Here is a 26,797-nt window from a genome sequence, read left to right on the forward strand (position 1 = left end):
TTTACTTTTAATTATAATTATAGATCTATAAATGTTTAAATTTGTATATTAAATATGTCATATTAAGTATAGCATTTATTTTTTATTATTAGATAATTATATTTGTAATATAATAAAATATAATTTTAGAAGAATATTGTATAAACAGATCTCATGTAGTTTTATAATATTATATTATGTTATATAAGTAAAAGGGTCTTATGACATGACATTTTTTTATGAAAACTAATAATATAATATAATATAATATAACAGCAGTGTAGGCTAACCGTGAAGGCTAAATAAACAAGATACAATCAGAACTTAAATAAATAAATAAATGAACATAATATATCATAAGGCACTGTCATATTATTATATTATAACACATGATTATATTATGACAATATATTTACAAAAAAGAACAGAATAGAATAGAATAAATTTGGACCTTAAGTCTGTAATAAAAGTTTCATTGATAGAATAGAATAGAATAGAATAGAATAGAATAGAATAGAATAAATATGGGCCTTAAGTCTGTAATAAAAGTTTCATGAATAGAATAGAATAGAATAGAATAGAATAGAATAGAATAGAATAGAATAGAATAGAGAATTTTTTTTTTTCAACTGTGAAATTTTGTAATTTTTTCCATTGTCAAATGACGACAGTCCCCAGACATATCACAGTGTTTGCTCCTTGTATTGCAGCTTGTTTTTTTCCCTGTCTGTCAGATCGGAGCAAGTGGCCAATTATAGCCCTTCTCTGTAGCGTCTCTCTGCTTTCTTACTGGCTCTAGAGAAGGATGATGTAAGCTGCAGCTCTTCTTCAGTCACTGGGGCTGGAATTCCTCTCTGGCTATCTCTCCTTCACTTATACACACACATTCACACACTCATAAACACAACAAGCACTTACAGGCACTATTGAATCACAACGCCGGCGACAAACACACTCTCTGGCACTGTGAACAACCCAAACACACACGCTTAAAGGGCAGTGTCTAGCAACACACGCAAGAGGCTGAATATAGCAGCAGCATGTAGACGGGTGATCATTCCCTGCATTCCATGTCTTTCTTTGGCAGACACACACACCTCTATTTTTATCTTCCCTCGCTCCCTCCCTTTCTCTGTCTTTTTATTGCTGCTGCTGCTGCTGCAGCCGACCCAGTCAATGGAAAATACTTATCCTGTTGCACAACACGACAGCTGCCTGAACATTACAGGAACATGATGCATGCTCCGCAGAACATGTCATGCTTCAAATTGCCATCGTTCATAACACTAAAAGGTTACAAAGAGGTAAACAGACAGATTTATTGAGATCAAGTGGTGTGTGCTGTGGCGTTACCATAGTACAAAGATGGTATCAGATAGTAATACTGTGATATTTGGATATAGGTCAATGACGAGACATGAAGAACAGACGTTATCCCTTTAAACATTCATAATTGTCATTATTTTTTATTTTAAAATCCTGATATTTAAAAAAAGGATATTAATATAGTTATTTAAATATATATTTTATATAATATAAATATATTTAATAGCATATATATATATAGCTATAAAAACATAATATTCATGACTCAAAAATGACAATATTTGTAAAAAATATTTTAAAAAAAATTATAACACATTGTATAAATTATAAATAAGTCTTATGACATACTTTTAAATTATATTAATATATTTACATTTAATTATAATTATATATTTATAAATATATAATTTAACACATTTAAAATTTTATGTTTTTATATATTAAGTAAAGCATTTATTTTTCATTATTAGATTATTATAGAATTATATTTATAATATTTATGTATATATGTAAATATTAAATATATTTAATAACATATTTATATGTATATGTATGTAAATTAATAAATATTAAATAATAATAATAATTATAAACAGACTTAATAATATGTAATAATGTAGTATAATATGAATAATATTTCTGATATTGGTTATAAAATGTATTTGTAACAAATGTGTATATATATTAAGTCAGATAATGTAAGCCTAAAAAAATATTAATGATATATATATATATATATATACTTGTAGTTTATATATTTAAAAAAAATATTTTAATACACTGAAATTGTAAATCAAATATATTATAAAATATTAAATATTAAGTATAGCATTTTTTGTAATAATAGATAAATAATATATAATATATTTTAATATTAATTTAAATGTATTATATATGTAAATATGTAATATATATAATATAGTCTGAAAATTGTAATATTTATATCTCAAAAATATTAGTAAAAAAAAGTGAACATTTTAAAACATTTCTGATACTTGCTGTAAATGCTATATATGCTTCTATGTATATACATTAATACATATTAAATATAGTAATAATAAATACATGTATTTAACAGTATGTAATAATGCATTAGAAATTAAATTGAATACGAATTATAAAGTACATATAAAATACAAAAGGAATACCTATAAAATATAATAATAATAATAATAATAGATATATTTAATAGTATGTAATGTTTTATAATATACATAAGGTCAGATAATGTAACCCTAAAAAAAATCATGACTCAAAAATTAACTTAAATTAATGAAAATAAATGTCAATACAACAATTGCTTTTTTAAAATGTATTAAATTATATTATAATATATTGTTTGGTGTAATTTGAAGTGATGCATCATATTAGTTATTTATTTGTTTGTGTTGAAACTGTACCTGGTTAATACAGGACTACAGGGCTGTTCTCCCGGAGTGTATGCAGAGGAACGGTCTGTTTTCTTTCTGGGGATTTGCAGGTTTTGAGCCGATGAAGATCTCCTCAGCTGGAGAAAGGGAGACCCCTAGTGGTGAGAAATGATACAGTCAGCACTGCTCTCTGAATGATCACCTTGAATGATTACATATGTTTTTTGCAGAACATCTGAAGTTTGATATTATATTACAGATGCTAACCAGACGGATAGTCTGCAATGAGGGGGCTTTCTTCAGCTGGTGGTCGTGTCTGTGTGTGGGGCTAGGGGAGGTGGAGGGTGAGGTCGGCCGAGTGTTTTGATTTGGGTTTGAGTTGGGTTTGGGTTGCAGGCTGAGCTGATCCATGCTGCTGGATCGTCCTTTTCCCAGCAACCCTACACTGTTTAACCCCATGGCGGAGAAGAACCGCCGCAGGGAAAGTTTGGGTCGACCCTCCCGATGCTCTGCATCCGTCCCAACTCTAAAACACAGGGTGAGTCATAAAAGGTTATTTCAGTATGTTTTTTGCTATTTTAATCTCAACATTTTATTCAGGGTTTTTTTTGCAATGTTGATTTTCTGACATCAGTACAAAGGTTTACGCAGTTGTAGTTCTCACTCAGTAGGTGGCAGTGTTGTAATATAAAACATGCAGTCAAAAGGAAGCCTGGCCCACATCTCCCCTGACCTACTTTGAGCCTTAAGTGCCAAAGCAATCCGTATGATTGTGGCCCCGCAAATTATATTGTTCGGAGAAAGGATTGAACAATTTAGTAAAGTAAAATCTGGTTTGTTAAAGCCCTAACCCAAAAAAAAGGGGGCTGTGGGGGGTTGCGGAAAAGGGAGGTAGCTGTGGGTACAAACATAGCATATTCATTATTTCCATCCTCTCTTTTTCCCTCTTTACTCACTGTGAAAAGTTTGGGCTAGTTGCCCTGTGATGCACTGGTCTGATTGGCCCTCTGACGTGTCCGTCATTGAGACGAGTCTGGGTTGATTCAGCACTGCTGGATGTTGCATCAGATCCCAGCTGTCCTGTACTCTGGGGCTGTTCCACATCTAAGGAAGAATGAAAAATGTTGCTGTGCTTATTATAGGATAATGGATAAAAGATCCTATTGTAAATTGTGAAATGTTTTTCCAGTCTACGTCAGATATGACGGAACATCTTTGAAGGAGATGGAAAAAGACTGGCAGAGAGTAGCTGCTGATCTCACTAGCAACTGGCCCGCTGTGGGATTACTCTGACAGGACAGTGTGGATCTGCTGATCTGAGCAATCCCAAGTGAAGAGAAGCGCACATGCTCACCCGAAGGTGTCACCTTGCTGACTGGAGCAGGGCTCACAGGTCTACCTGGAATTGCCGCTTGATTCTGGGAAGGGCTTTGATTAATTTTTAAATTAGATTACGTAAGCGTGCATTTGAAATCTAACCTTCACAGTGCTAAATATTAGCTTGATCCTTTGCAGTCTGCTCAATTATGAATTAAAAATGTGGACACAACAACTGCTAGTCCAAGTAGTGCTTTAAAAATTGCAGACTTTGTGCCATGGAATATCTTCCTGAAACACTCATTTTTAGCTAAGTGACTAAAGCTCAGTGCTAGTAACCAGAAGGTTGCTGGTTTGAGTGAAAGGGTGATCACCACTGTGCTCTTAATCTAGGCAAGAGGTCTCCAAACTCAGTTCTGGAAGGCCGGTGTACTGCAGAGTTTAGTTCCAACCCTGAACACACCTGAACCAGCTAATCGAGGTCTTACTAGCCATGCTAGAAACTTCCAGTCAGGTGTGTTGAGGCAAGTTGGAGCTAAACTCTGTAGGACACAGGCCCTCCAGGACCGAGTTTGGAGAGCCCTAATCTAAGCACTTGCCAATGTTTTTTAGAGCAGGGGTCTCCAAACTCTGTCCTCTGTCCTAGCTCCAACTTGCCTCAGCACACCTGCCTGGAAGTTTCTAGTATGCCTAGTAAAACCTTGATTAGCTGGATCAGGTGTGTCTGTTTGGGGTTGGAGTTAAACTCCGCAGGACACCAGCCTTCCAGGACCGAGTGTGAAGACCCCTGTTTTAGGGCGATTCTCTCCGTACAACAGGGATCTCTAAGGCCCTGTTCTAAATGAAACACTTCATGAGCATTTGCGGTCTTACGGACTTACAATGGCTGCCACGTGCACGTGTCTGTTAAGTCCACGAGATGGTAGGGTGTCCCATTCGTTATTTTAGCATTCAAAAGGGTGCTTGCGAGCACCCCCTTTTGTGGCCATTATGCGCCCTCGATACACACTTCTGCCGAGCCCGCACTGGTGCGAGCTCCAAGCAGACTTCTACCCGACAGTCAAAGTGCCATTACGTCACAAAAGTGTGGTTTAGGGTGCCATTTGGGACAAGGCCTAACCCTGCTCCTGGAGAGCTACCTTCCTGCAGACTTTAGTTCCAACCTTGCTCCAATGTTCAAGTAGCCCTGAACACCTTGATTAGTTGGTTCAGGTGTGCCTGACTGAGGTTGGATCTGAAATCTGCAGGACAGTAGCTCCCCAGGAGCAGGGTTGGAGTCCCCCGGTCTAGCTTTAATCCTAATTAAACAAGCCTGAATCAGTTAATCTTTTAGGCTTACTTGCTAGTGTGTTGGACTTCAGGGTAAGATGGAGCTAAACTCTGCAGGACACCGGCCCTTCATGAACAGGTTTGGACATCCCTGGGGTATGTTAAGTTGCTTTGGATCAGGGGCCTCCAAACTCTTGCTGGAGGGCCACTGTCCTGCAGAGTTTAACTCTAACTTGCCTCAACACACCTGCCTGGAAGTTTCTAACATGTATAGACCTTGATTAGCTGGTTCAGGTGTGTTTAATTAAGGTTGCAGCTAAACTCCGCTGGACTCTCCAAGACCCCTGCTTAGTGACTACTGCTATTAGGCCATGTAGTTAAACTAACCTGTTAGCCTTTCTTCCCCTTGTATGGGTGAGTTTCGAGCACACAGAACTGGGCTCGTCCTGAGTATGGGTCCAGGGATGACCATTGCAGATCTGTCCTCCCAATAACCCAGTCCAGAGGAAGCGTGTTCCTGAGGACAACTCTCCACAGCGCCCCCTGCCTCTGTGGAATCCAGATGGTACTCTGGCGAAGATATGAGTGTGACGGTCCGCTGACCATTAGAGCGATTCTTTGAGCTTGATTTCAGGGCTGATTTTTTTGGTTGGAGGGGTGGAGGGGTTGGGTGAGGAAGGTGGGAGCTGGATGGTTCTCCTTTGGGGGGCAATGGAGGTGCCACAGGACCCTTACTGGATGTGGGACTGCATGTGGCTGGGATTCTCTGTCCAAGTGGATCAGTGGCATAGGGGTTGAGTGGCAATGTTAGTCCATTCGAGAGACACATTTGAGTTCCACCATTGCAGTCCGGAGGTGTCGGAGCCCTCAGGCCATTGACATACAAGGGTTCCTGCTTGCTCTCTTGCTTCCGGACCTTCTTCTTTAACTTCTGGAATGTTCCTCTGCCGCTTACGTTATCCGCTGGACTGCAGTGTGTTCCATCGCTGTGGACAATAGCAGGACTCGTCCCAATGTATGTCTCCTTAATTTGTTCGATCCGGACAAGCCGGTTAGGAAGGGTTGGAGCAACCCAACATGGTATCTTCTTCCCTTCAACTTCCCCATTAGGTAAGGATAGAGTATTTGAGTTCAAGCTAGGCCCGTGGGGTTCATTTAGAAAGGTCCCACAAGAGTTGCACTGCCTGTTTGCTGTCTCCGAACCTTTGCCGTTCAATAAACTCTTCTTGGCTTTTGTCTTCCAAAATGCTGAATCATTCGAGCCATGTCCTGTCTCTGCCTGTCCATTGATGTAAGACGACAAGGTGGGTTTGGACACCAGCAGCCCTTGTGCTCTTTCTCCAGCCCTGCGCCGCTGGCGTAGCCGCTCCAGGTACCGCACCTCAGCGTCCTTCTCCGATTCGTCTTCAAAACGTACACGCGTAGGGGACTGCCCGTGTCTCCGACGGGTTCCACCTGCCGAGTCACCACTGGAAGAGTCACTAAGGTTTCCGGAGACCACCGCCACGCCCTCCTTCCCCGCAAGAGGAGCCTGGTGTAAGGGTACACCAACCCAGGACAACAGCTCCCTGTACACACATGGACATATATGAAATTAGTTGCATTCCTAAGCACTGAGATACGCAAAACGGATGCATGCCAATGTGGCCGGCAGACTATCTCTCAGCACGGAGACATGGGCGAATTCCTGAGGAAAAATTTCCCTCTGCTTTGGCTCCTCTGTGCACATTCCTGACATGTTTTTTTTACTCCTTTAAGGAAGGTTGTCTTCAGCATGGCAGGCATTTTGATATCATCAGCTCTTTGTTAATCATGAGAAAACCAAAACTAACACCTTTCAACATCCCTGCTTGCTAAGATGTAGAAGTGCCGGAATAATAATCTACAGGTGTATTATTGTGCACTGGGACTTTTTATGCCCATTAAGCTTTGTGCACTGTTCTGAAACTTATGGGACTTTATACAGCTGTGAGTTTGTCTTAAACAGTCAATCTCAAGAGGCAGTTAAGTGTTAAGTTTAACCCGAGCAAGCTGACAGAAGTGCATTCAACATCACTGAGCTATTTTCCCCCTAAGGAAGAAAGCAGGAAGGGAATTAGGGAAAAGGAAAGTAACAGCTGGCAGACATGACAGGTGTAGCGGTGCATTATATCCATGGCGCAATTTCATCAAAACGCCTGTTTAAATAAAAAGGGAGAATTTTAATCCATCAGTCACTCATTCACTAATTATTTTTTAAACCAAGCCTGAACATTTAATTTAATTTAATTTAATAAAAAAATTGTATACATTATTTATTAAATATTATTTTTTATTTAATTCATTTTTTAAAATATTACTTTACATATATTTCTTAAAATATTTTTTACATATATTTTTTCTCTTTTCTCAGTGCATTTTAGGTTTTGTTGTGATGTTTAAAATTGCCCTAATCTGTTCCGGATGCTGCCATGCAATGCACACCGCTTGTCTTCATACCAAACAAGGAGACAGGCGTTTGGGGCGGCTCGCCCATCTGTCTTTGTGTGAAAGTGCTGAGGTAGAGAACAGAGCGCTGGACGGGGAAGTGGGATTTAGAGGCACCGGCCGTGTGTACATGTTGTATAATTCAGGTAGTCTTATATAACAGAAGAGTATGGAGGAGGACGCTAATATACTTAGTTTAGACGTTTAAATTCGGACTACCATTAGCTTCTGAATGGTCATCTTTGTTTATTTGATACTAGAGTTATTCTGTAACACTTGTATATCGGTCTCATACAAATACATAGAAGATACAACCTATTTTATGGTCCATATAATGCCACACTGCCCACACTGAAATAGAAAACAGCACCTGTTGCTTCTGAAAAGAGATTTGCCAAACACTTCCCCCCTTCCCTTTTATCAGCACCCCATCTCCAAATAGAGCAAGAGCCTATTCAGTCCAGCTCCAAATAATACAACATCTACATCCCCCTCACAAATTCTCAAGAGTGAGCAGGCGTAGGTTTCCTTGTTTTGATATGAAGAGAGCCGTGTAGTCACCCTCCCTTCCCATAATGCCTAAGCCTCAAAACCCCAACCCCCCCAACAGAAACCTCAACAGCCCGAGGACTAGAGAGAAAAACACTGGGAAAACTTACGGGTTGTCCCTCTGGACGGGTAGGATGGTGTGGTCGGCTTTGAGAGGGTTGGACCGGGCCTTCATACGCGCTCTCTCCAGCAGTCGTTTGGCCTGCTCGTGGCGAGGGCTCAGCGGAAGGTCGTCGCCCAACACAAAGGCCCTGTGGGCCGGCCAGAGAGAGAGAGACACAGAGAAAGAAACACGTCAGCTCCTGTGCGGAGTGGAGGGGGGGGATTAAGTGAAGCAGGCCGTCATCACTAATTAGGCTGACGGACGTTGAGTGTGTGTGGGGTTTGTACCTGATTATGATGCGCTAGGGCTTATGCATATGTTTACATGATCAAAGGCTTGAATATTAGTCTGAAATAGGAATATGGCGATATCAAGACATAAAAGTACTTCATAAATCTGAATTCATGAGTCATTCTGAGGAACCACTATACCTTAGGACTTAATAGTGATATTATTCAGGAAGGAAGGAAGCTGAACTTAGTTTCGTTACTTAATAACTTTAACTCTGTTTAATGTATAATGTAAAATATATATTTTTTCATAATAATAAAAAATAAATAATTTGTTTTTCATCAAATTTTCAATCTTTCTGTCACTAATTCGCTCATTTATTTTTAATTCTAAGCAAAAACGTGGATATACTGTTTAGTAATTTTGTTTGTTTGTTTGTTTAATTTTTATTTATATGCTTTTTTATATTTAATTTAAAGGATTTCTAAAACAAAATACACTAATTTTTGAAAAAATAAAACCATAAAACTGCTGATGAGCCATCATAAAAAAGAATGTATGGGTCATTCTTGGAACTTTATTTACTTATTATTTAACCATTTTAACTATCTTTATGTGTGTAATGTAAAAGAGAAATAAATTGTTTGTTTATTGAAATTATTAGGCAGAGTCTGTAGTCGTTCTGTTGCTAACAAAAATATCCTTGGATTTGAAAATTATGGATTATTTATTCAAAGGATTTTTAAAACTAAATACAGAAAGTACACTAATTTATTAAAAATATTAAACCATAAAAAGGTTTATGAAAACCATCATAAATCAGAATGAATGTGTCATTTTCAGGAACCAGAATACCTTATGACTTACTATTGATAAAATGGAAAGGAAATGTAACATTCAGTTAGTGTGTGATGTAAATAATAACAATAATTTTTAAAAATTAATGTTTGTTAATACAGCCAAGTTCTGTGACATCTGTCTGTCACTAAATAACTAATAATGTATTTATTTATTTATTCAACGAAATCATGGATATAATATTTATTTTTTTATTTTTTAACTTTTTTTAAGAATTTTTAACTTTTAAAAAAATATATTTTTTATAGAATACTTTTTTTTTTAATTCTACATTCTACATGTTTTTTTCCTATTATGTTGAAAAAATATTTTGAACACAGCTATGTTGACATGGTTATGTTAAAAATAATATTTCATACATGTCAACATGAGTGAAATCTTTTGCCCACAGTTTCTTGAGTTTCTTATAAAGACAATATTATTTTTTTTTTATATAGATTTTTAAATAAATAAATAGAACTTCCTAAAATATTAAACACATTCCCTGACAATGACCCACTTTCTTTTTTTTTTAAGAATTTGTGGCATCTTTATTAGTTTGGAAAATCTTTCTGAAATTTGAAACAAATTTCCTGATAGTTACCCATGTTTTTTTTTTTCTCTCTCTCTGTAAGAATTTGTGGCATCTTTATTAGTTTGAAGAACAGAGCTCAGCTATTTCCTTTGTTATACAAGTCTTAGGTGGAGTTATAAGGAGAGGCAGGAAGAGCCAATGATATGATCTCGTTCCTCAGCTTATGAAAAGCATCAGCAGCTGTTTTCTCCTGAGCTCACGTTCCACTTTTTTTGTACGTTCAACATTGAGACATGATTAACCACTACTCTTGAGAGTCTCAGGACGCTGAAATAATACATTTCTGAGAAATTAAATACACATGCTGTGTGTGTGAGAGAGTAATGTGAGAGCATCAATCTGTGCTGCCCACCTTTGGCTGTGTTCACTACCTTGGAGCGATATCCCAGAATCCCAATCACTGTCATTCAGGCCACTGATTCCTTTAGAAACAGATACAGAGACATTCAGAGGGCAGGATTATTACTGACTTAATATTAAATATATATCAAATATAAATATTTTATTAAACATAAATATTGATTTACTTTAAATTTTACCCAGCTGATTGCTCACTAAAAACTCTCACAGATCATGTTTTCATGCCATTTTAAGTCTTATTTTGATGTAACAAAGTGGGTACTGTATACCTAAGTGTGTGAGTTGTTTACTTACTTTTTTAAACTAGTCTTCCCATTAACACCATTATATTTTTTATTCAGACTCCCAAAAACGGAATGCACATAAACACGAGGTGGGATTTATCGCATGAACCAATCGGAGCTGATCATAACCAGTCATATCCAATCATGCTGGTTTTATGTGACTTTCCCCCATTTATTCTCAATTACCCCCCAACATACCCACTGCACTTTTTCTGGGGTGATGTCTGTTAAAACTTAATGGGCTCAGGGGAGGCGAGAGAGACTCGGACTCCCAGTGTAACTTGTGATTTATACACTTTTTAAAGTTGTTTTTTGTAATATTTGCATTGTCTTATTTTTGTACTACTAGTTGTTTTCTTATTCAATATTATGAGGAGGCACTGCCTCCCTTGCCTCTTTGGAGGAAACGCCCCTGGTATATGGGACATTCTACAGAATTGGTCAGAGCTGGAAATGTCTTGGAAAAAAATGTCTTGGAAAAAAATTGTATTCATGTATGTATGTATCTTAGTTGATAATTCAGTATACTTTATTTTTGACAAAACGTCCCATGTTTCGGTAGTGACTGCACATTTTTGATAGTAACTACATCACATTACAGAATTTTAACTCATATACTAAAACATACTAAAATACTAAGAATTTGCATAACTGTACCAAAATTTTGTTTATTTCCCCCAAATATGAGGATTATGTGTTCCCTTTTGTCACTACCAAAACAATGATGACATGTTTTGGTAGTGACTGCTTCGGTACTGACAATTTTGTGGGATAACAAAAAAAAACAAAAAACAAAGGTGTCACCGCCGAAACTCCACCAAATGTTTCGGCCATAACGGTTACAGTAAGTAACAATGTCATGAGATAACACCCAAAAAAACAATGATGTCACTACCGAAATTTCACCAAATGTTTGGTTGTGACAGTTACAGTAGTGACAATTTTATGGGATAACACCCCAAAAAACAAAGATGTCACTATCGAAGCGCCACCAAATGTTTCATCCATGACGGTTACGGTAGTGACAGTTCTATGGGATAACACCCAAAAAATCTATGTCACTACCGAAACTCCACCAAATGTTTTGGCAGTGACAGTTACACTAGTGACAGTTTTATGGGATAACACCCAAAAAAAACCCAACGATGTCACTACCAAAATTTCACCAATTGTTTGGTCATGACTGTTATGGTAGTGACAATTTTGTGGGATAACACCCAAAAAACAAAGATGTCACTACCGAAACTCCAGCAAATGTTCGTTAGTGACAATTTTGTGGGAATAACGCCCAAAAATAAAGATGTCACTACCAAAACTCCACCAAATGTTTTGGTTGTGACGGTTACGGTAGTGACAATTTTATGAGATAACACCCAAAAAAATCAATGATGTCACTACCGAAATTTCACCAAAAGTTTGGTCTTGACTGTTTTGGTAGTGACAGTTTTGTGGGCTAACACCCTAAAACCAAATACGTCATTTCCGAAACTCCACAAAATGTTTCAGTCGTGAATGTTTCGGTAGTGACAATTTTGTGGGATAACACCCAAAAACCAAAGATGTGACTACCGAAACTCCACCAAATGTTTCGGTCGTGACTATTTTAGAAACTTTTGAACCTAGCTCAAAGATGCTAATCAGCACGTTTAGCTAGCACAGTTCTGAACAGTTGTACACATATAAAAACTAAATGTTCTGAAATAACTCCCAAATAAGTGTGCTTAATAGCAGAAAAAATATTTTCAGTAGTGATGTTCCTCAAAGTTAAACCACATGGATTTTTCAGACTTTTGAACACATTTGCCTCAAAATGATTAGACCTATCTACTCACACCTTGTAGCTATGAGAGGGAGGGACACAGGAATAATTCCTGATCATAAATGTAGGGGTGTAGTTAAAATCGGGTTCGGGACAGCCACCTCCCAGTTGCTTTTTAAATGTGTTTTTTGGTTGCGGGACAGCAGTTTGCACCAATTCTGTAGAATGGCCCATTCATATGTATGCATATGTATGCTTCCCGCCATGACCAAAACTTTACACCATCCAAAATTTCACTACTACAGCATCTACTTCAAGTTCAGTAAGCTGTGTTTGCCCGACGGCTAAAAGCCAGTTTTTTATCTCACTTGAAATGACAAGGTCATCGTATTTGTGTCAACATCTGGTGCTACAAAAGTAAAAAAAGAAAACAAGCGAACAAACTGTCTCTGTCATCTCCCAGTCTTTATCACTGTAACTCTGAGTTGTTTTAATCAGTGTACTTCTCATTCTTATCCTTCTGTCTCCTCATATCTGGATTATCCAGCTCTCTCATCTATATGACCTCTGCTTCATTAGGGAGGTCATGTGCGTCCGTTGCGTGTAATCCTTAAAAGTGTTAAAGGAGACAATGCCATCTCATCAGACATGTGCTAACGGCATTTAACACCTGTCTGATAACCTCGGATTAGTGCTGCTACGCTTTATATTGTACATTACGTTACATCAGATAAAGCTGATTACATCTCAGCTTCCGGAAACAAAATGGCCAATTTCAAACTGAGTTCGAAATACACGGGTTCTTAATTGAAACTGTTGAATAAAATCATTATTTTTGTTGTCTTTGCCCACATTTTGCACACAAGGTTGAACCACTGATGTCCGATGGACTATTTTAGCAATGTTCTTACTACCTTTCTGGGTCTTGAATGTGTCAGTTAAAGTCAGAAAGCTCTCAAATTATATCAGAAATATCTTCACTTGTGTTCTGAAGATGAACAAAGGTCTTACAGGTTTGGAACGACATGAAGTGTCATGTGAATTACTCACTATAACGGATCTCCTTACCTCTACCACCAATGTGCATCTGGTCCTCTGTCCTCTGTCCTGGCACATGGTCTTTGTTCTGGGCTTTCTGCAGCATCTGTTTGAGAAGACCACGGTTCATCTCAACTCTCTCGGCCAGGGACAGCGAGCTTCCACTGCTGCACATGCTTTCCAAGCTGTCGGCCCGCCAAAGTCCACATTGTGCCACCTCACCGTGGTTGTACCTGCGTAGGTGACTCTCCAGGCTATCAGACCTTTGAAGTTCCCTTGGAAACTTGTGGCCCATTTTGTGTCCCAAAGTTCCTCCATTTGCTCCATCTTTCCCCACAGGAATGTTCCCGTTTAGAACCGGCATCTCTGGTCTGATGGACCTCCAGAAATACTTTGGTGGCATCCATGGTTTAGTAGACGGAGAAGCATCCTGTTGAGCATCATTCGAGAGGTTCTCCACACTTGCTCCTTCTCCAAGGCCGCGTGGAATTGCCAGCAAGGCTTCGGAAGATCCGGAATCATACTCGAGTTCTGCCTGAGGCTTGTGGTCTCCTGCGAGGAACATCAGGGGTTTGCGAGGTTCCCCGTCTTCATCGCTGCTGCTGGAGCCCCAAGCGTCCGTGAGGGCGTATCCCAGCATGAAGGTCCCGGGAACCACTTGCTTGTCCTGGTCCTTGCTTCTTGGTTCTTTCCAAACAACTCTGCACTCTGAGAGAGCTTTGACCTTGGACTGCAGCGCTGATACGGCAGAGCCTTGAGTTTGCTGATTAGAAGGCGAGGACGGGGAGCTGGGCTCCGGGCTGGTGCTGGAAGGACATTCGTCCTCTGGCTCCCCAAGGTGGATGTCAGTGTTTCGGGAGGCGGCAGGCAGGGGTTCAGCATCCTCAGAGGTCACTGCGTCCTCCATGGTCGAATCAGAGAGTCAGTGGAGCATTATAGTGGCTGAGGGGATGGAAAGAAACAAGCTGGGTGTCATTAACTATTAAATTCGTATTTGTACACACAGGGGAACTTCTCATGAAAACAGTTCCTGCTCATGTACATTTGTTCTTAACTTCACTGTAATTTTAATGAATTTGGAATAATCTAAATGAACAATTTGCATAAAACATGCCTAAACCATCTCCATATAAGGGCTTTCCACACAACCTCTCATAGCTAGCTTTTAAAACGTTTTCAGTAAATCATAGTTTGTTCATGAAAATACTCATACGCAGATTTCACGAACAAATTTGTGCATACACATGGTTTTTAAATGAAAACCAGTGTTTACATAAGTGTTTACATGATTGTTTATTAAATAAGTCTTTTATATAATAAAAGCCCTACAGGTTTTATTACTTATTTGAGAATTATCACTACAACACTGGATAAAATATTAAGAGAAAGCACACAGCCACTCAAAAGTTTTTGAACAGTAAGATTTTTAAAGATGTCTCTTCTCTCACCAAGCCTGCATTTATTTGATACAAAATAGAGCAAAAACAGTAATATTGTAATATTTTTACTATTTAAAACAACTGACTTGTAGTTGAATATATTTTAAAATGTAATTTATTCCTGTGATCGAAGCTAAATTTTCAGCATCATTACTCCAGTCTTCAGATTTTTGGGATTAAAATTTTTCAGATCAGTTTTGTTCTGAACTTTCTATTCATCAAAGAAACCTAAAAAAATTCTACTCAGCTGTTTCCATCATAATAATAGTAATTATAATAAATGTTTTTGAGCACCAAATCAGAATATTAGAATGATATCTGAAGGATCATGTGACTGGAGTAATTATGCTAAAAATTCAGCTTTGAAATCACAGGAATAAATTACATTTTAAAATATATTCATATAGAAAACAGTTGTTTTAAATTGTAAAAATATTTCAATATTTGACTGTTTTTGCTGTATTTTGGATCAAATAAATGCAGGCTTGGTGAGCAGAAGAGCATACTTCTTTAAAAAACATTTAAAAACTTTTTACTGATGCATATTTATTAATTCAAATTATTGTTTTTCTTACTGCATGTTGATTGGATAAATTATGAATTACTGATCTGTTTAAAACTTTTTTTTATTTTTTTTATTTTAATCTTCAGCTTTTATTTTTATCTGCAAAACTTTAAATTACTGTATTTGTATTTATTTATAAATTGCTTTCATTTTTTAAAATATGAATGTATTTTGTCTATTTGCTCTTTTTTAACATTTATCATTAAAATGTGAAAAAAAAAGATTGAAAAACGTGAAAAAATGTGAAAAAACAAATACACTTAAGAAACAATATTTTTCTTTTTTACTTTTTATGATTTCTACATATTTTTAACTAAAAAACAAAACACAAATATTTATTTAAAAAAAAAAGACAGTGCAAAGAATTTGCATTTTTGAGTGACGTAACATAATTGGAGGGATATACTTGTGTGCAAACAGGCCTTCATTAGCCAGAAATATTAAAAGAAATAATAACGATAAAAATCATACATTTTTTATATGAGGGTTATGCTTCCAAAGGGTAATTTTTAGCCAATGAAATACCTCAGAGTCAAGCATAAAAATAAACAGAATATACAGTAGAAATATTAACTATAGAAATTTCCATTTTTTCCTTCCTTTTGTAAATAAATACAATTATTATGCTAACAAAAGAACAATTTCTAGCCAATTAAATACTTTTTAGTGTCAAGTATAAAAACAGAATATAGAAATCTTCGCTATAAGAATTTGATCAATGATAAGTGAATAAATAAATAAAATAAATCCTATCCCATCAAATATCTTAGAGTTGAGTACTAAAAGTGATTTCTACCATATTAAATCAACCATAAGAGTCAAGAATATAAATAAATAGTGTATAGAATTATTCACTATACTATTGTTCATTAAAAATAAGACTTTTTCAGTCTTCTAGTGAATTTTAGTGATAGATTTAGCATTTTTGAGTGACATTTAACATGAATTGAGGCAAATACTTGTGTGCAAACAGGCCTTCATTAGCCATTATCACTTGCTGCGTGATATACTGTATTTGGCATTTTAAACTGTCTTTTTGAGGCCGTTAGTAACCACAGAGGTTTTAACTGTCCTCAGACCAGGAAAGTAAATTTTTGACGAATCACTTTTCGTGGACAAAAAGACTTTGCATCTGTCATTCTTTCCAAACAGCTTTGGCTAAGGCTTGACCACAGAATCTGAAAAATGTCTTTTAGTTGCAAGCAACTGCTAGTATGTCATTGTGGCATTAAAACTGGATTTTCCCAAGGCAGAGGAAACATAATGATGCATATTTTAGTGTAACATGTAAGTTCTGTACTAACTAACGCCACTGATGTAGAACAAATAGTTTCGCCAGGAACAAATGCAACACACTAACCTGTTCTGCGAATAATGTAGGGCTTGGTGACACATTATCCTCCTTTTAGCTTTCGGCTTAAAAGCGCTACCCTGCTTTTAAACCTCCAATCATCATTTAATGAAAACACAATGTAGTCAAACTGACATCTGAATGCTTTTAACTTTTAATTAATAAACTACGGTGCAGTTAGGTCATGCTGTATACTTAGCATCTGACAGCCATTATTTTTAGGACCAGAAATAGAAGTGCAAGTTTTCTTAGTAAGTTCACAAACGAGTGAGTTTTCTGGGAGATTAATTTGATTTAATTGGTCCTCTCTTAATTAGGACACCCTCCTGGTGCTCCAGGTACTTCACGCTTGGATACACAGACGTTATTCGGTCTGAACACACACACACACACAAGATAAGAAAGATAAATATATAAACCATTTTAATCACTTATTTGGCTTTTAAAATATTAACAAACAATTTCCAAAATTTCAAGAAAGGCCATACTTTATAAATGAACCTTCACAAATATGATTAAAGCATTCAGGCTGCTAGTTACAACAAAATCTAGTTGTTCGATGACCGGAGACGGCAACATATTTGACTGACGACCTTGTAATTTTCAAAGGCAGAAAGAAAGACAGTATGTTTTGGATAAGAACCAACCAATGATGGCCAAAAAGGTATAAAATGATTTTTTTGTAAGAATTCCCAGACATTCTGGTCATGATTTTATTTATTATTATTATATTTACAATTATTATGCTCACAAAGAGCAATTCTAGCCAACTGAATACCTTTTAAAGTCAAGACTAGAAAGTAAATTGCATGTAGAAATATCTACAACTTTCTGTTCCCCTCATGGTTTTTTTTATAAATAATAAAATAAACATGCCCTAAAAGGGCAATTTCTAGTCAATTAAATAACTTGTAATCATAATAATTATAAATAGAATATATAAAAATTCACTATAAAAAAAAAAATCCATGATTTTGTTCCATGAGTTTCTTAAATAAAATAAAAATAAGATAGATAACTAGAGCTATATATATATATATATATATATATATATATATATACTATTTAAATCATTCTTAAACCATTTTAATCATATTATAATATTTTGATTGATTTATTTTAATTTTTTGTAATTTTGAAATGTAAACAATTATTTTACATGTAATAATGTAATACAGTGTATGATATAAAATAAATTATAAACAGTAAATAATAACATTTAAATTGTTTTAAAATATTATATATTAAAAATATAAATTATAAATATTACATGAATTATATATTAACATCAACATATAGTTTAATATAATGTGAAATGTAATGTAGTTTATAATATTAATAGTATAAATAGTATAGATTATATAAATTGTCTAAAATATACATAAGTTATATATGTAGTTAATGTTGTGAAATAAATATTTGTATTATTTTTGGTATTTTTTAATGTAAACATTTATGTAAACAATTATGTAAATGTAAACAAAAATGATCATAATGTTATATAGTTATTATATATATATATATATATATACACACACACACACACACACACATAATTAATATTTATAATTAAACTATTATATATATATAGTATATTAATATATAATGTTCAATTTCCAAAATGATAAATACATTCAAATTAATTATGCTCACAAAAGACCATTTCTAGCCAATTAAATGACATGACAATAACAATAAACAGAATGTAGAAATATTCACTTTAACTATTTTGTTCCAAAACTTCTAAAATAATGAATAAATATGATCACAAAGAGCAATTTCAAGGCAACTGAACAGCTTATAATCATAATAATTCTGATAAGAATGTAGAAATATTCACTATAAAACAAATTCCATGATTGTGTTCCATAAGTTAAATCAAACTAAATAAAATAAAATAAAACATTATTACATATTATATTATATAGAAAAAATTACCATACTCAAAAAGAGCAATTTCTAGCAACTGTAGAAATCCAGTATGGATAATATTAACTATGGAAAATTCCATGATTTTTTTTTTTTTTTTTAATGTAAATAAATTACGCTCACTAAGAACAATTTCTAGCCAATTAAATGACTGTTAGAGCCAAGCATAAAAATAAACAGAATGTAGAAATATTCACTTTAATTATTTAGTCAAGCATTAAACAAACAAATACGGAAATATTCACTATAGTAATATCCTTGATTTTGTTCAATATTTTCAAATAAATAAATAGTTTCTCAGCCAATCAAATACCTTATAAAAATAAAATTCACTTTGCTTCCATGATGTTCCATGACTACTTTAAATTAAATAAACAAATAAAAGTGTGTTCACAAAGGGCACTTTCTAGCTAATGAACCACTTTAGAGTTAAAAAGAGTTTTCCCATGTCTTTTTAGAAGTTTGTTCATTTCCACGACTCTTCAAAACTTGGAAATGCTTACATTTCCAGTGTTTTCCATGTGCTGTGTTTCAGTGCAATCTGTTGGTGTTGAGAAAACTACAGGAAATGAGTCCATTTCAGAGGAATGACTAAGTCAAAGTCATACATGAAGCTTTCTTGATGTCTCACTTAACATCTACAGTTCTGCAGCCTAAAATCATGGTTTCCCCCATCATCTGCTGCAGGTGTGACCGACCCCAGACACACGGGGGTCACCGTGTCCAACCACAAACGAAAACAATCATCTCGCTCGGGACCAATTCTCTCCTCCGACATTTATTTAACACTGAAGCCAACAGAGGCATGGGTCAACAAAACCAAAATACCATCCGAATGCGATCAATCACACACAGGTGGTCGTGAAAGCTGCACCAACAACTTTTAAAAGAGCTGTAAATCTGTAAATCACATCATTAGTGATAAACATCTTGTTTAAACCTCTTACCTCCATCCGTCTGCTGTCTGTCTTCCACAGCAGCCACTTGAAAACTCATCTTAAGATTTATAAAATCATCTTCGAGTCAGCAAAAACACAAGCGGCCAGTTTAGTCCCATCCTGCTGTAGTTTCTGCTTTGCTTTCAGTTTTGAGCGTCCCAAATCTTCCCTCACACACTCCCTCTCTCTCTCCAGCTGTTTTGGCCAGCTCAAGTGTGCTCGGCACACTCCCACTTCAAATTTGGCCCACTAAACAGCTGCGTTTGAACGGACCGGCTATCGTTCACTCCTCTAACCGTAAAACCGAGCTACAACTTGATAACTGAAAGATCGCTACGTTGCTATAGAGACAGTCGTGACCACCTTTGAGAATGACTGACCTGTGCAGCGTTCCTATTGGTGGAGCGGCCCGCGTAGCCCCGCCCCCAGGTAGGCGGGGTGTAATTCTATCCTTGAATTTGGGTGGAAAATTGATGGAAGAATTCTTAAATGCTGAGGAGAGGAAGTGCGCGAGTCTCCAGGCGCATATTCCAGCTGCCAAGGAATTTCCTTTGTTGATTGTGAGCGCGCACCCGCCGATTCGTGCCCGTCTTTATGTTTATTAACCTAGACATGTCACGCGTGATTATTTTTCCTCGCTCTGAGCTGATCTGAGGCCAGTTCTGAAGCAGAGCCAGCTGTGATAGAGAGCAGTGGGCTGGGTCTTGAACTTCATGCACAGTTGGGTCCAAGGACGCATAAACTGCAAGACAAAAAATGAATAGGCCTTGTTATTTGTGCATTCCTCTGACACAGACCCAGCCCTGCCGGCCTGCAGGGAGAAGAAGAGCGGTCATTTGAGCAGATCTGTGCAAAAGTCATTATGTGAGTTTTGAAACGTCCTGTCGCTCTCACACGCGCCTTGTAATTACGTGCAAATCAGTGCAACAACTGGAGAGAGGAGGAGGAGGAGGAGGATGAAGAGAAGCTGAAGGTTTTCCAAGGCCAACTGATGACGTACGAACGTTTATTTATTTATTTTAATATTTTTAAATTTCATTTTAAAATGTTAAAGATTATTTTAAATGTAAAAAAAAATATATATAATATAGTGTATTATATAAATAAATTATTAATAATTATAGTTTTATATGCCGTAACATTTAAATTGTTTGTTTTAAAGTAGATAAATATTATATATTAAAAAGATATTCAATATTGCAGTATTTATTAACTAATCAATATATAATTTAATTTAATCTAAAACGTAGTGTCATTTATAATATAAATAGTATTTTATATAAACAATATACAAATAAATTATACACACACACACATATGTATATGTGTTTGTGTGTGTATATATATATATATATATATATATATATATATATATATATTATAGTTCTATGTAAAATAAATAAATATATTTATTTTTATTTAATTATATTTTGTTTAATAAGTTTTTGTAAAATGTAAACAATTAAAAATGTCAAATCAAAATATAGTGTATGATAGAAAAAACTTTATACAATAACACATTTAAATTATTGAGGTTTAATTACGTATATATTATAAATAATGTGAAATATAAATTATTATATATTATTAATTATATATTAATAAATTGTTAAATGTATACAATTTTAAATCTAAAATATAAATGAATATCAGTATGTAATATAAGAAATAGTAAAATATAGTAAAATATAATGTGTATATATGTATATGTTTTTCTATGGATAATATAGTTATTATGAAAAATATAGTATATAGCTTATTTTAGTGTGTGTGTATATATATACATATGCACAAACACACACACACACACACACACACATATATATATATATATATATCGTAATATGTATATTTATTATATTATAATACATTTAAAAGTATATTTATTCCTTACTTTTTATTTAGTTTTATTTTGTCATTTTTTGTAAAATGTAGAAAATTAAAAAATATAATGCAACACTGTATAAAATAAAATAGTTTATACAGTAACATTGAAACTATTGAAATTTAGTTAAGCAAATTGTACAAATAATATGAAATACACACACATTTTTAATGTAAAAATTAAAATGTAATATAGTGTATGATATAAAATAAATAAATAATTATAGTTTTATATGCCGTAACATTTAAATTGTTTGTTTTAAAGTAGATAAATATTGTATATTAAAAATATTTTCAATATTACAGTATTTATTAACATCGATATATAATTTAATCTAAAACATAGTTTTGTTTATAATATAAATTGTATATTATATAAACAATATACAAATAAATTATACACACAAACACACACACACATATATTATAGTTCTATGTAAAATAAATATATTATTTTTATTTAATTATATTTTGTTAAATACGTTTTTGTAAAATGTAAACAATTAAAAATGATCATAATGTAATCAAAATATGATATATAATGTAAAATACTTTATACAATAACACATTTAAATTATTGTTTAAGTTTAAGTATATATTATAAATAATAGGAAATATAAACGATATATTATTAAATTGTTAAATGTATACACATTTAAACATGAAATATGAATTAATATCAATATGTAATATAATAAGAAATAGTAAAATATAATGTGTATATATGTGTGTTTTTCTATGAATAATATAGTTATTGAGTGTGTTTGTCTGTGTAAATATATATATATTCACACAGAATTTTAATCATAATTTTTTAATCATAATATAATATAATGTTGATTGATTGATTAACTGATTAATTGATTGATTTTACTGATATCTTTGTAATTTAATTTTTTAAATGTAAACAAATAAGTATATTTATTCATTATTTTTTATTTCGTTTTATTTTGTCATTTTTTTGTAAAATGTAGACAATTAAAAAATATAATGCAACAGTGTCGAAACTATTGAAATTTAATTAAGCATATCGTATAAATACAGTTTTATATGCAATAACACATTTAAATGATATATAATATTTTCTAGATACTTACATTAATTATGTATTAACATCAATATGTTATTTATTATAATATAGAAGTAATATAGTGTATAATATAAATATTCAATTTTAGATGTATAAAGTGTTAAATATTAATTAATATCAATATATAATCATAATAAATAATATAATAAATATATGTTTTTGTATACTATTTTAATACATTTTAAACCATTTTAATAATATAATAAAATGCTGAATGTTAATTAATATTAACGTAAAATATAATAGTAAATCCTTTTTAATCATTGTATAATATAATATAATAAAATAATATAATGTAATGTAATATAATATAATATAGTTCTTAATCTGTTTTACTATTCTAGTGAATTTTGAAATCATTTTAATCATAATATAATTTAAATGTATAAAATGTTTCATTTGAACTATTAATTAATATCAATGTATAATATAATCATAAATAATATAGTAAATATATATGATTGAATACTATTTTAATACATTTTTCACCATTTTTAATCAATATTTAAGTGATAAAAAGCAAGATTTCTTTAAATTCTGTTTTTTGTTGTTATTGTTGTTTTGTTTTGTTTTTTTGTTGTTGTTGTTGGTTTTTAATTTGGCTACATTTATATCCGATTAACAGCTATTACAAACTCTAAAATGTGCAGATCTACAGAATACTGTAAAAACAAAAATTCACTTAATGCACAAACACTAATGTAAACATTTAAGGCGCTTACCTGTCAGCCACTGATGTCAATTACGTAGCTGACTATCATAGTATCCACAAAAAAAATCCTTTTTCAAAAGAGCAAATACATTTGTTATACTTCCTCCAGAGCTATATATTCTCATCTAGACAAAGTTTACAGGGACTGTGTTTTGAGTTCACAAGTTCTCCCCACACATTAGTCCCGTGGAGGCACACAATTGGTTTGGTCGGTTAATCTGCCCGAAGATTAAGACAAAACAAAATCCGCAACAGCCAACCACTGGCGGGACATTGTTGCGTAAATCACTTCAATCTGGCCCCCACGAGCCTCCCCATTATGAGTGAATGAGGCTCGGATGAGATTATTGCAACCAGCACTGGAATGAGCTCAGCTGCGCCAACCGACTCGTGACGTCACCTGCGCCGATCCCAGCTGTGCGAGTGGACACTGTCTGCAGGTTACAGTACACGATTACATCCGGCTATCTGTTCTCAGAACAGTCCATTGGAAGTCGTGGTGCTGTAGGTAATGCTGCACCATATTACCATAACCTTGAGCCTCTGAACTATAAAACTGGATCTCAAAGTGGTTGTTGTTTCAGTTTCAGTGTGAATGCAAATGTGAAGTGATCTAATGTAATCCTGCTCCATAAATCTCTATAAATGAAGGGTTTTAGGATTTGATAATTGAGTATCATTTGGTTGTGACCCTCGTTCACTAAGCTGTCAGTGGGAAAGGTCACTGGGAAAACACTGAGCTGAATAAGGCTTAGGCAAATGCAGTGGGATGGAGGAACACGACGGCTGCAGATGTAAACGCAGAGCTTCATATGAAGATAACTGTTTACTTTTCATTTACATGACAGTCGATACATGGGTTTGTGCAAAAATGTTACAGTAATGCACGTTTTCCTTTGCAGGAACTTTAAATACACTCAAACCCCAGTGAAACTGCTCCATCTAGTGGTGAGAGAAATAAAATTGTTGCATCTAATCTGACTGTTGCCAGTGTTTAACATGTGTTTACATGACATTTTTGTAAAGAAGACAAAGTACAGTAAGTCTTTTCCTAACGAATTTCATGTAAAATTCTATTTGATACATACAGAAAAACATTGAACATTTTTAGAAGAAAATTATGAAATTATATATATATATATATATATAATTGATATTATTATATATTATAGAAATATAACATAGTACAATGAAATATAATTTAAATTATAGTATAAAATTCTATTTTTAATCATTTTAGAAAAAAGTGACATTTATTTGAAAGAAAAAAAATTAAGAAAAAATTGGGAAATGTTATAATTTAAGCATAATATAATGTAATATAACTTAAACGATAAAAATAAAAAATATTTGTACCTTTTCTTTGGAAAAAAGTTACACTTATGTGAAGGAAAAATATAATTTATTAAGAAAATTTTGTAAAATGTCATGAAATGTTATATTATAATGTAAGTGTAATATAATATAATTAATATAATATAATTTAAATGATAAAAACACAATTTTATTTTTTCTTCTTTTAGACAAAAAGTGAAATTAATGTGAAAGAAATGTATTTATTTATTAAAAAAGAGTTATGACATTTTAGATTATAATTTAAATACGATATAACATAATGTAATGTAGTTTAAATGATAACTAACTTTCTTAGAAAAAAGTGACATTTAGGTGAAAGAAAAAAATCTAATTGATTTATTATGGAAAAATTGTGAAATGTTATTAAATGATAATTTAAGTATAATATAATGTAATGTAATATAATATAAATGATAAAAAAATAAATTTTATTTTCTTAGAAAAAAAGTAAAATTTATGTGAAAGAAGAAAATGTAATTGATTAATTAAGAAAAAATTGTGAGATGTCATATATTATAATTTAAGTACAATACAATATAATGTAATATAATTTAAATGATAAAAATAAAACTTTTTCACATTCTCTTGTACCTCTGATTCAAGAATTTATCTTCCAAAATCTGGCAGTACATTTTGGGAGTTCATGTTTAGTCTCCTATCTTGAAAAGTCTGACTTGCAGAGATGGACTAAAATGAACTCCCAAAACTTACTGCCAGATTTTGGAAGATAAATTCTTGAATCAGAGGTACGAGAGAATGTGATGCTTGTCCTTCAAAAGTCACTCTCAACTTATCTTTTTAGTCAGGTGCACAAGTTAGATCATGTCCTGTCAACTTGCAGTGTCTCACTACACAATAGGACAAGTTGGAACAACCCCAACTTAAATAGGAATTGAAAACTTAAAATAACATGTTCATATAACAACAAAACATAGGTTCTATGTACCCGATACTCTACGTCATGATGACATACTTTTTTAACGAAGTTGAGACAGACGCAGATAATTAATGATAAATTAAGTGATAATTGACCCTTATTAAAGACACCTGATGTTAACAAGCAGAATCACCACAGGAGAAAAATCACAATTTTTAAGCAACCATTATAGTGGTCAGTATTTGCTTTAGTTGGGCTCTTGACACTTACATTTTTAACTTTAAATTTTCTTTGGTTACTGTGACTGTGTTAAAACAGCCAGACAAGCCAAGAGCACAAATCATCAGATGATGATTATGTTTTAACATAATCATTTTTTGACCTGAATCGTTGAACTCATTTGGAGTTTAGTCTCTGAGTTATATTTCCATTATTGCAAATATAACTCAGAGATTAGACTCTAAACTAATTCAGTGATTGAAATCAAATAAAGATTATCTTGAATAATTAATGTCAGCCTTGTGATTCCACAACAAAAGATCCTGTCTTTTTTTTAAGACGTTTTAGGATAATTTTTTACAAGCTGTTGCGGTTAAAAAAAAAAAAAAGCTTTCTGAAAAAGTGTCTTTGTTTAGGTGCACACAGATATCAAGAACTAGTGTATGAATCTCAACAACGGTGACAAACAGCATATTCAGATAAACAGATCAACTCTGAATATCACAAAACAAGCTGCTAAAAAGTCACATAACAACAACAAAAACAAAAGAAAATAGTAAGAATAAAAGAAATCACGAAGACAATTCAGCTCATAATTTATTCATGCCGCAATGCATGATGGGAGCCATGGATAAGTTCTGATTGGCTACAACACGCTTTTTAATTGATAAAGTTTGTTGGCTCAATTTACTGCAAGTTATTTCAACAACTACATATAAGTTGAGTGAACTTAACACTTAGCGTTTGCTAAACTTAACTAAGTCAATGCAACAAAATGACTTGACTAAGTCAAGTTGTGTCAACAAATCATTTTTTACAGTGCATGTATTTCACAACACGTCAGCTTGTTATTCTTATTAAGTCAGGGGCATTTTTTAGGATTTTTTACCAATTAATTACCAGTTAACATGCATCTTTTCTTCTCCACCTGTTTTTTCTGACCATGCAGACTCA

At 33.6% G+C, this 26,797-nt stretch overlaps 1 protein-coding gene across 2 annotated transcripts in view; it reads right to left on the reverse strand.

Moving 5' to 3' along the window:
• The window catches only part of si:dkey-121a11.3 (uncharacterized protein KIAA1614), a 28,919-nt gene extending 5,255 nt beyond the window's left edge, over window positions 1-23,664 (reverse strand). The window contains exons 1-9 of one of the 2 annotated variants that reach the window (XM_051094798.1): window positions 23,402-23,664; window positions 20,086-20,447; window positions 13,514-14,425; window positions 10,395-10,464; window positions 8,387-8,527; window positions 5,649-6,829; window positions 3,632-3,779; window positions 2,943-3,201; window positions 2,706-2,830 (exon numbers count right to left, since the gene is read on the reverse strand). In XM_051094798.1, coding sequence (XP_050950755.1) covers window positions 2,706-2,830; window positions 2,943-3,201; window positions 3,632-3,779; window positions 5,649-6,829; window positions 8,387-8,527; window positions 10,395-10,464; window positions 13,514-14,390 — 2,801 coding nt within the window. In that variant the 5' untranslated portion in view covers window positions 14,391-14,425; window positions 20,086-20,447; window positions 23,402-23,664. The other variant, XM_051094797.1, reaches the window with a different exon arrangement.
• Between the last annotated feature and the right edge of the window lie 3,133 nt (window positions 23,665-26,797).

This window comes from Labeo rohita, chromosome 22 (assembly GCF_022985175.1).
Source record: "Labeo rohita strain BAU-BD-2019 chromosome 22, IGBB_LRoh.1.0, whole genome shotgun sequence".
NCBI lineage: Eukaryota > Metazoa > Chordata > Actinopteri > Cypriniformes > Cyprinidae > Labeo > Labeo rohita.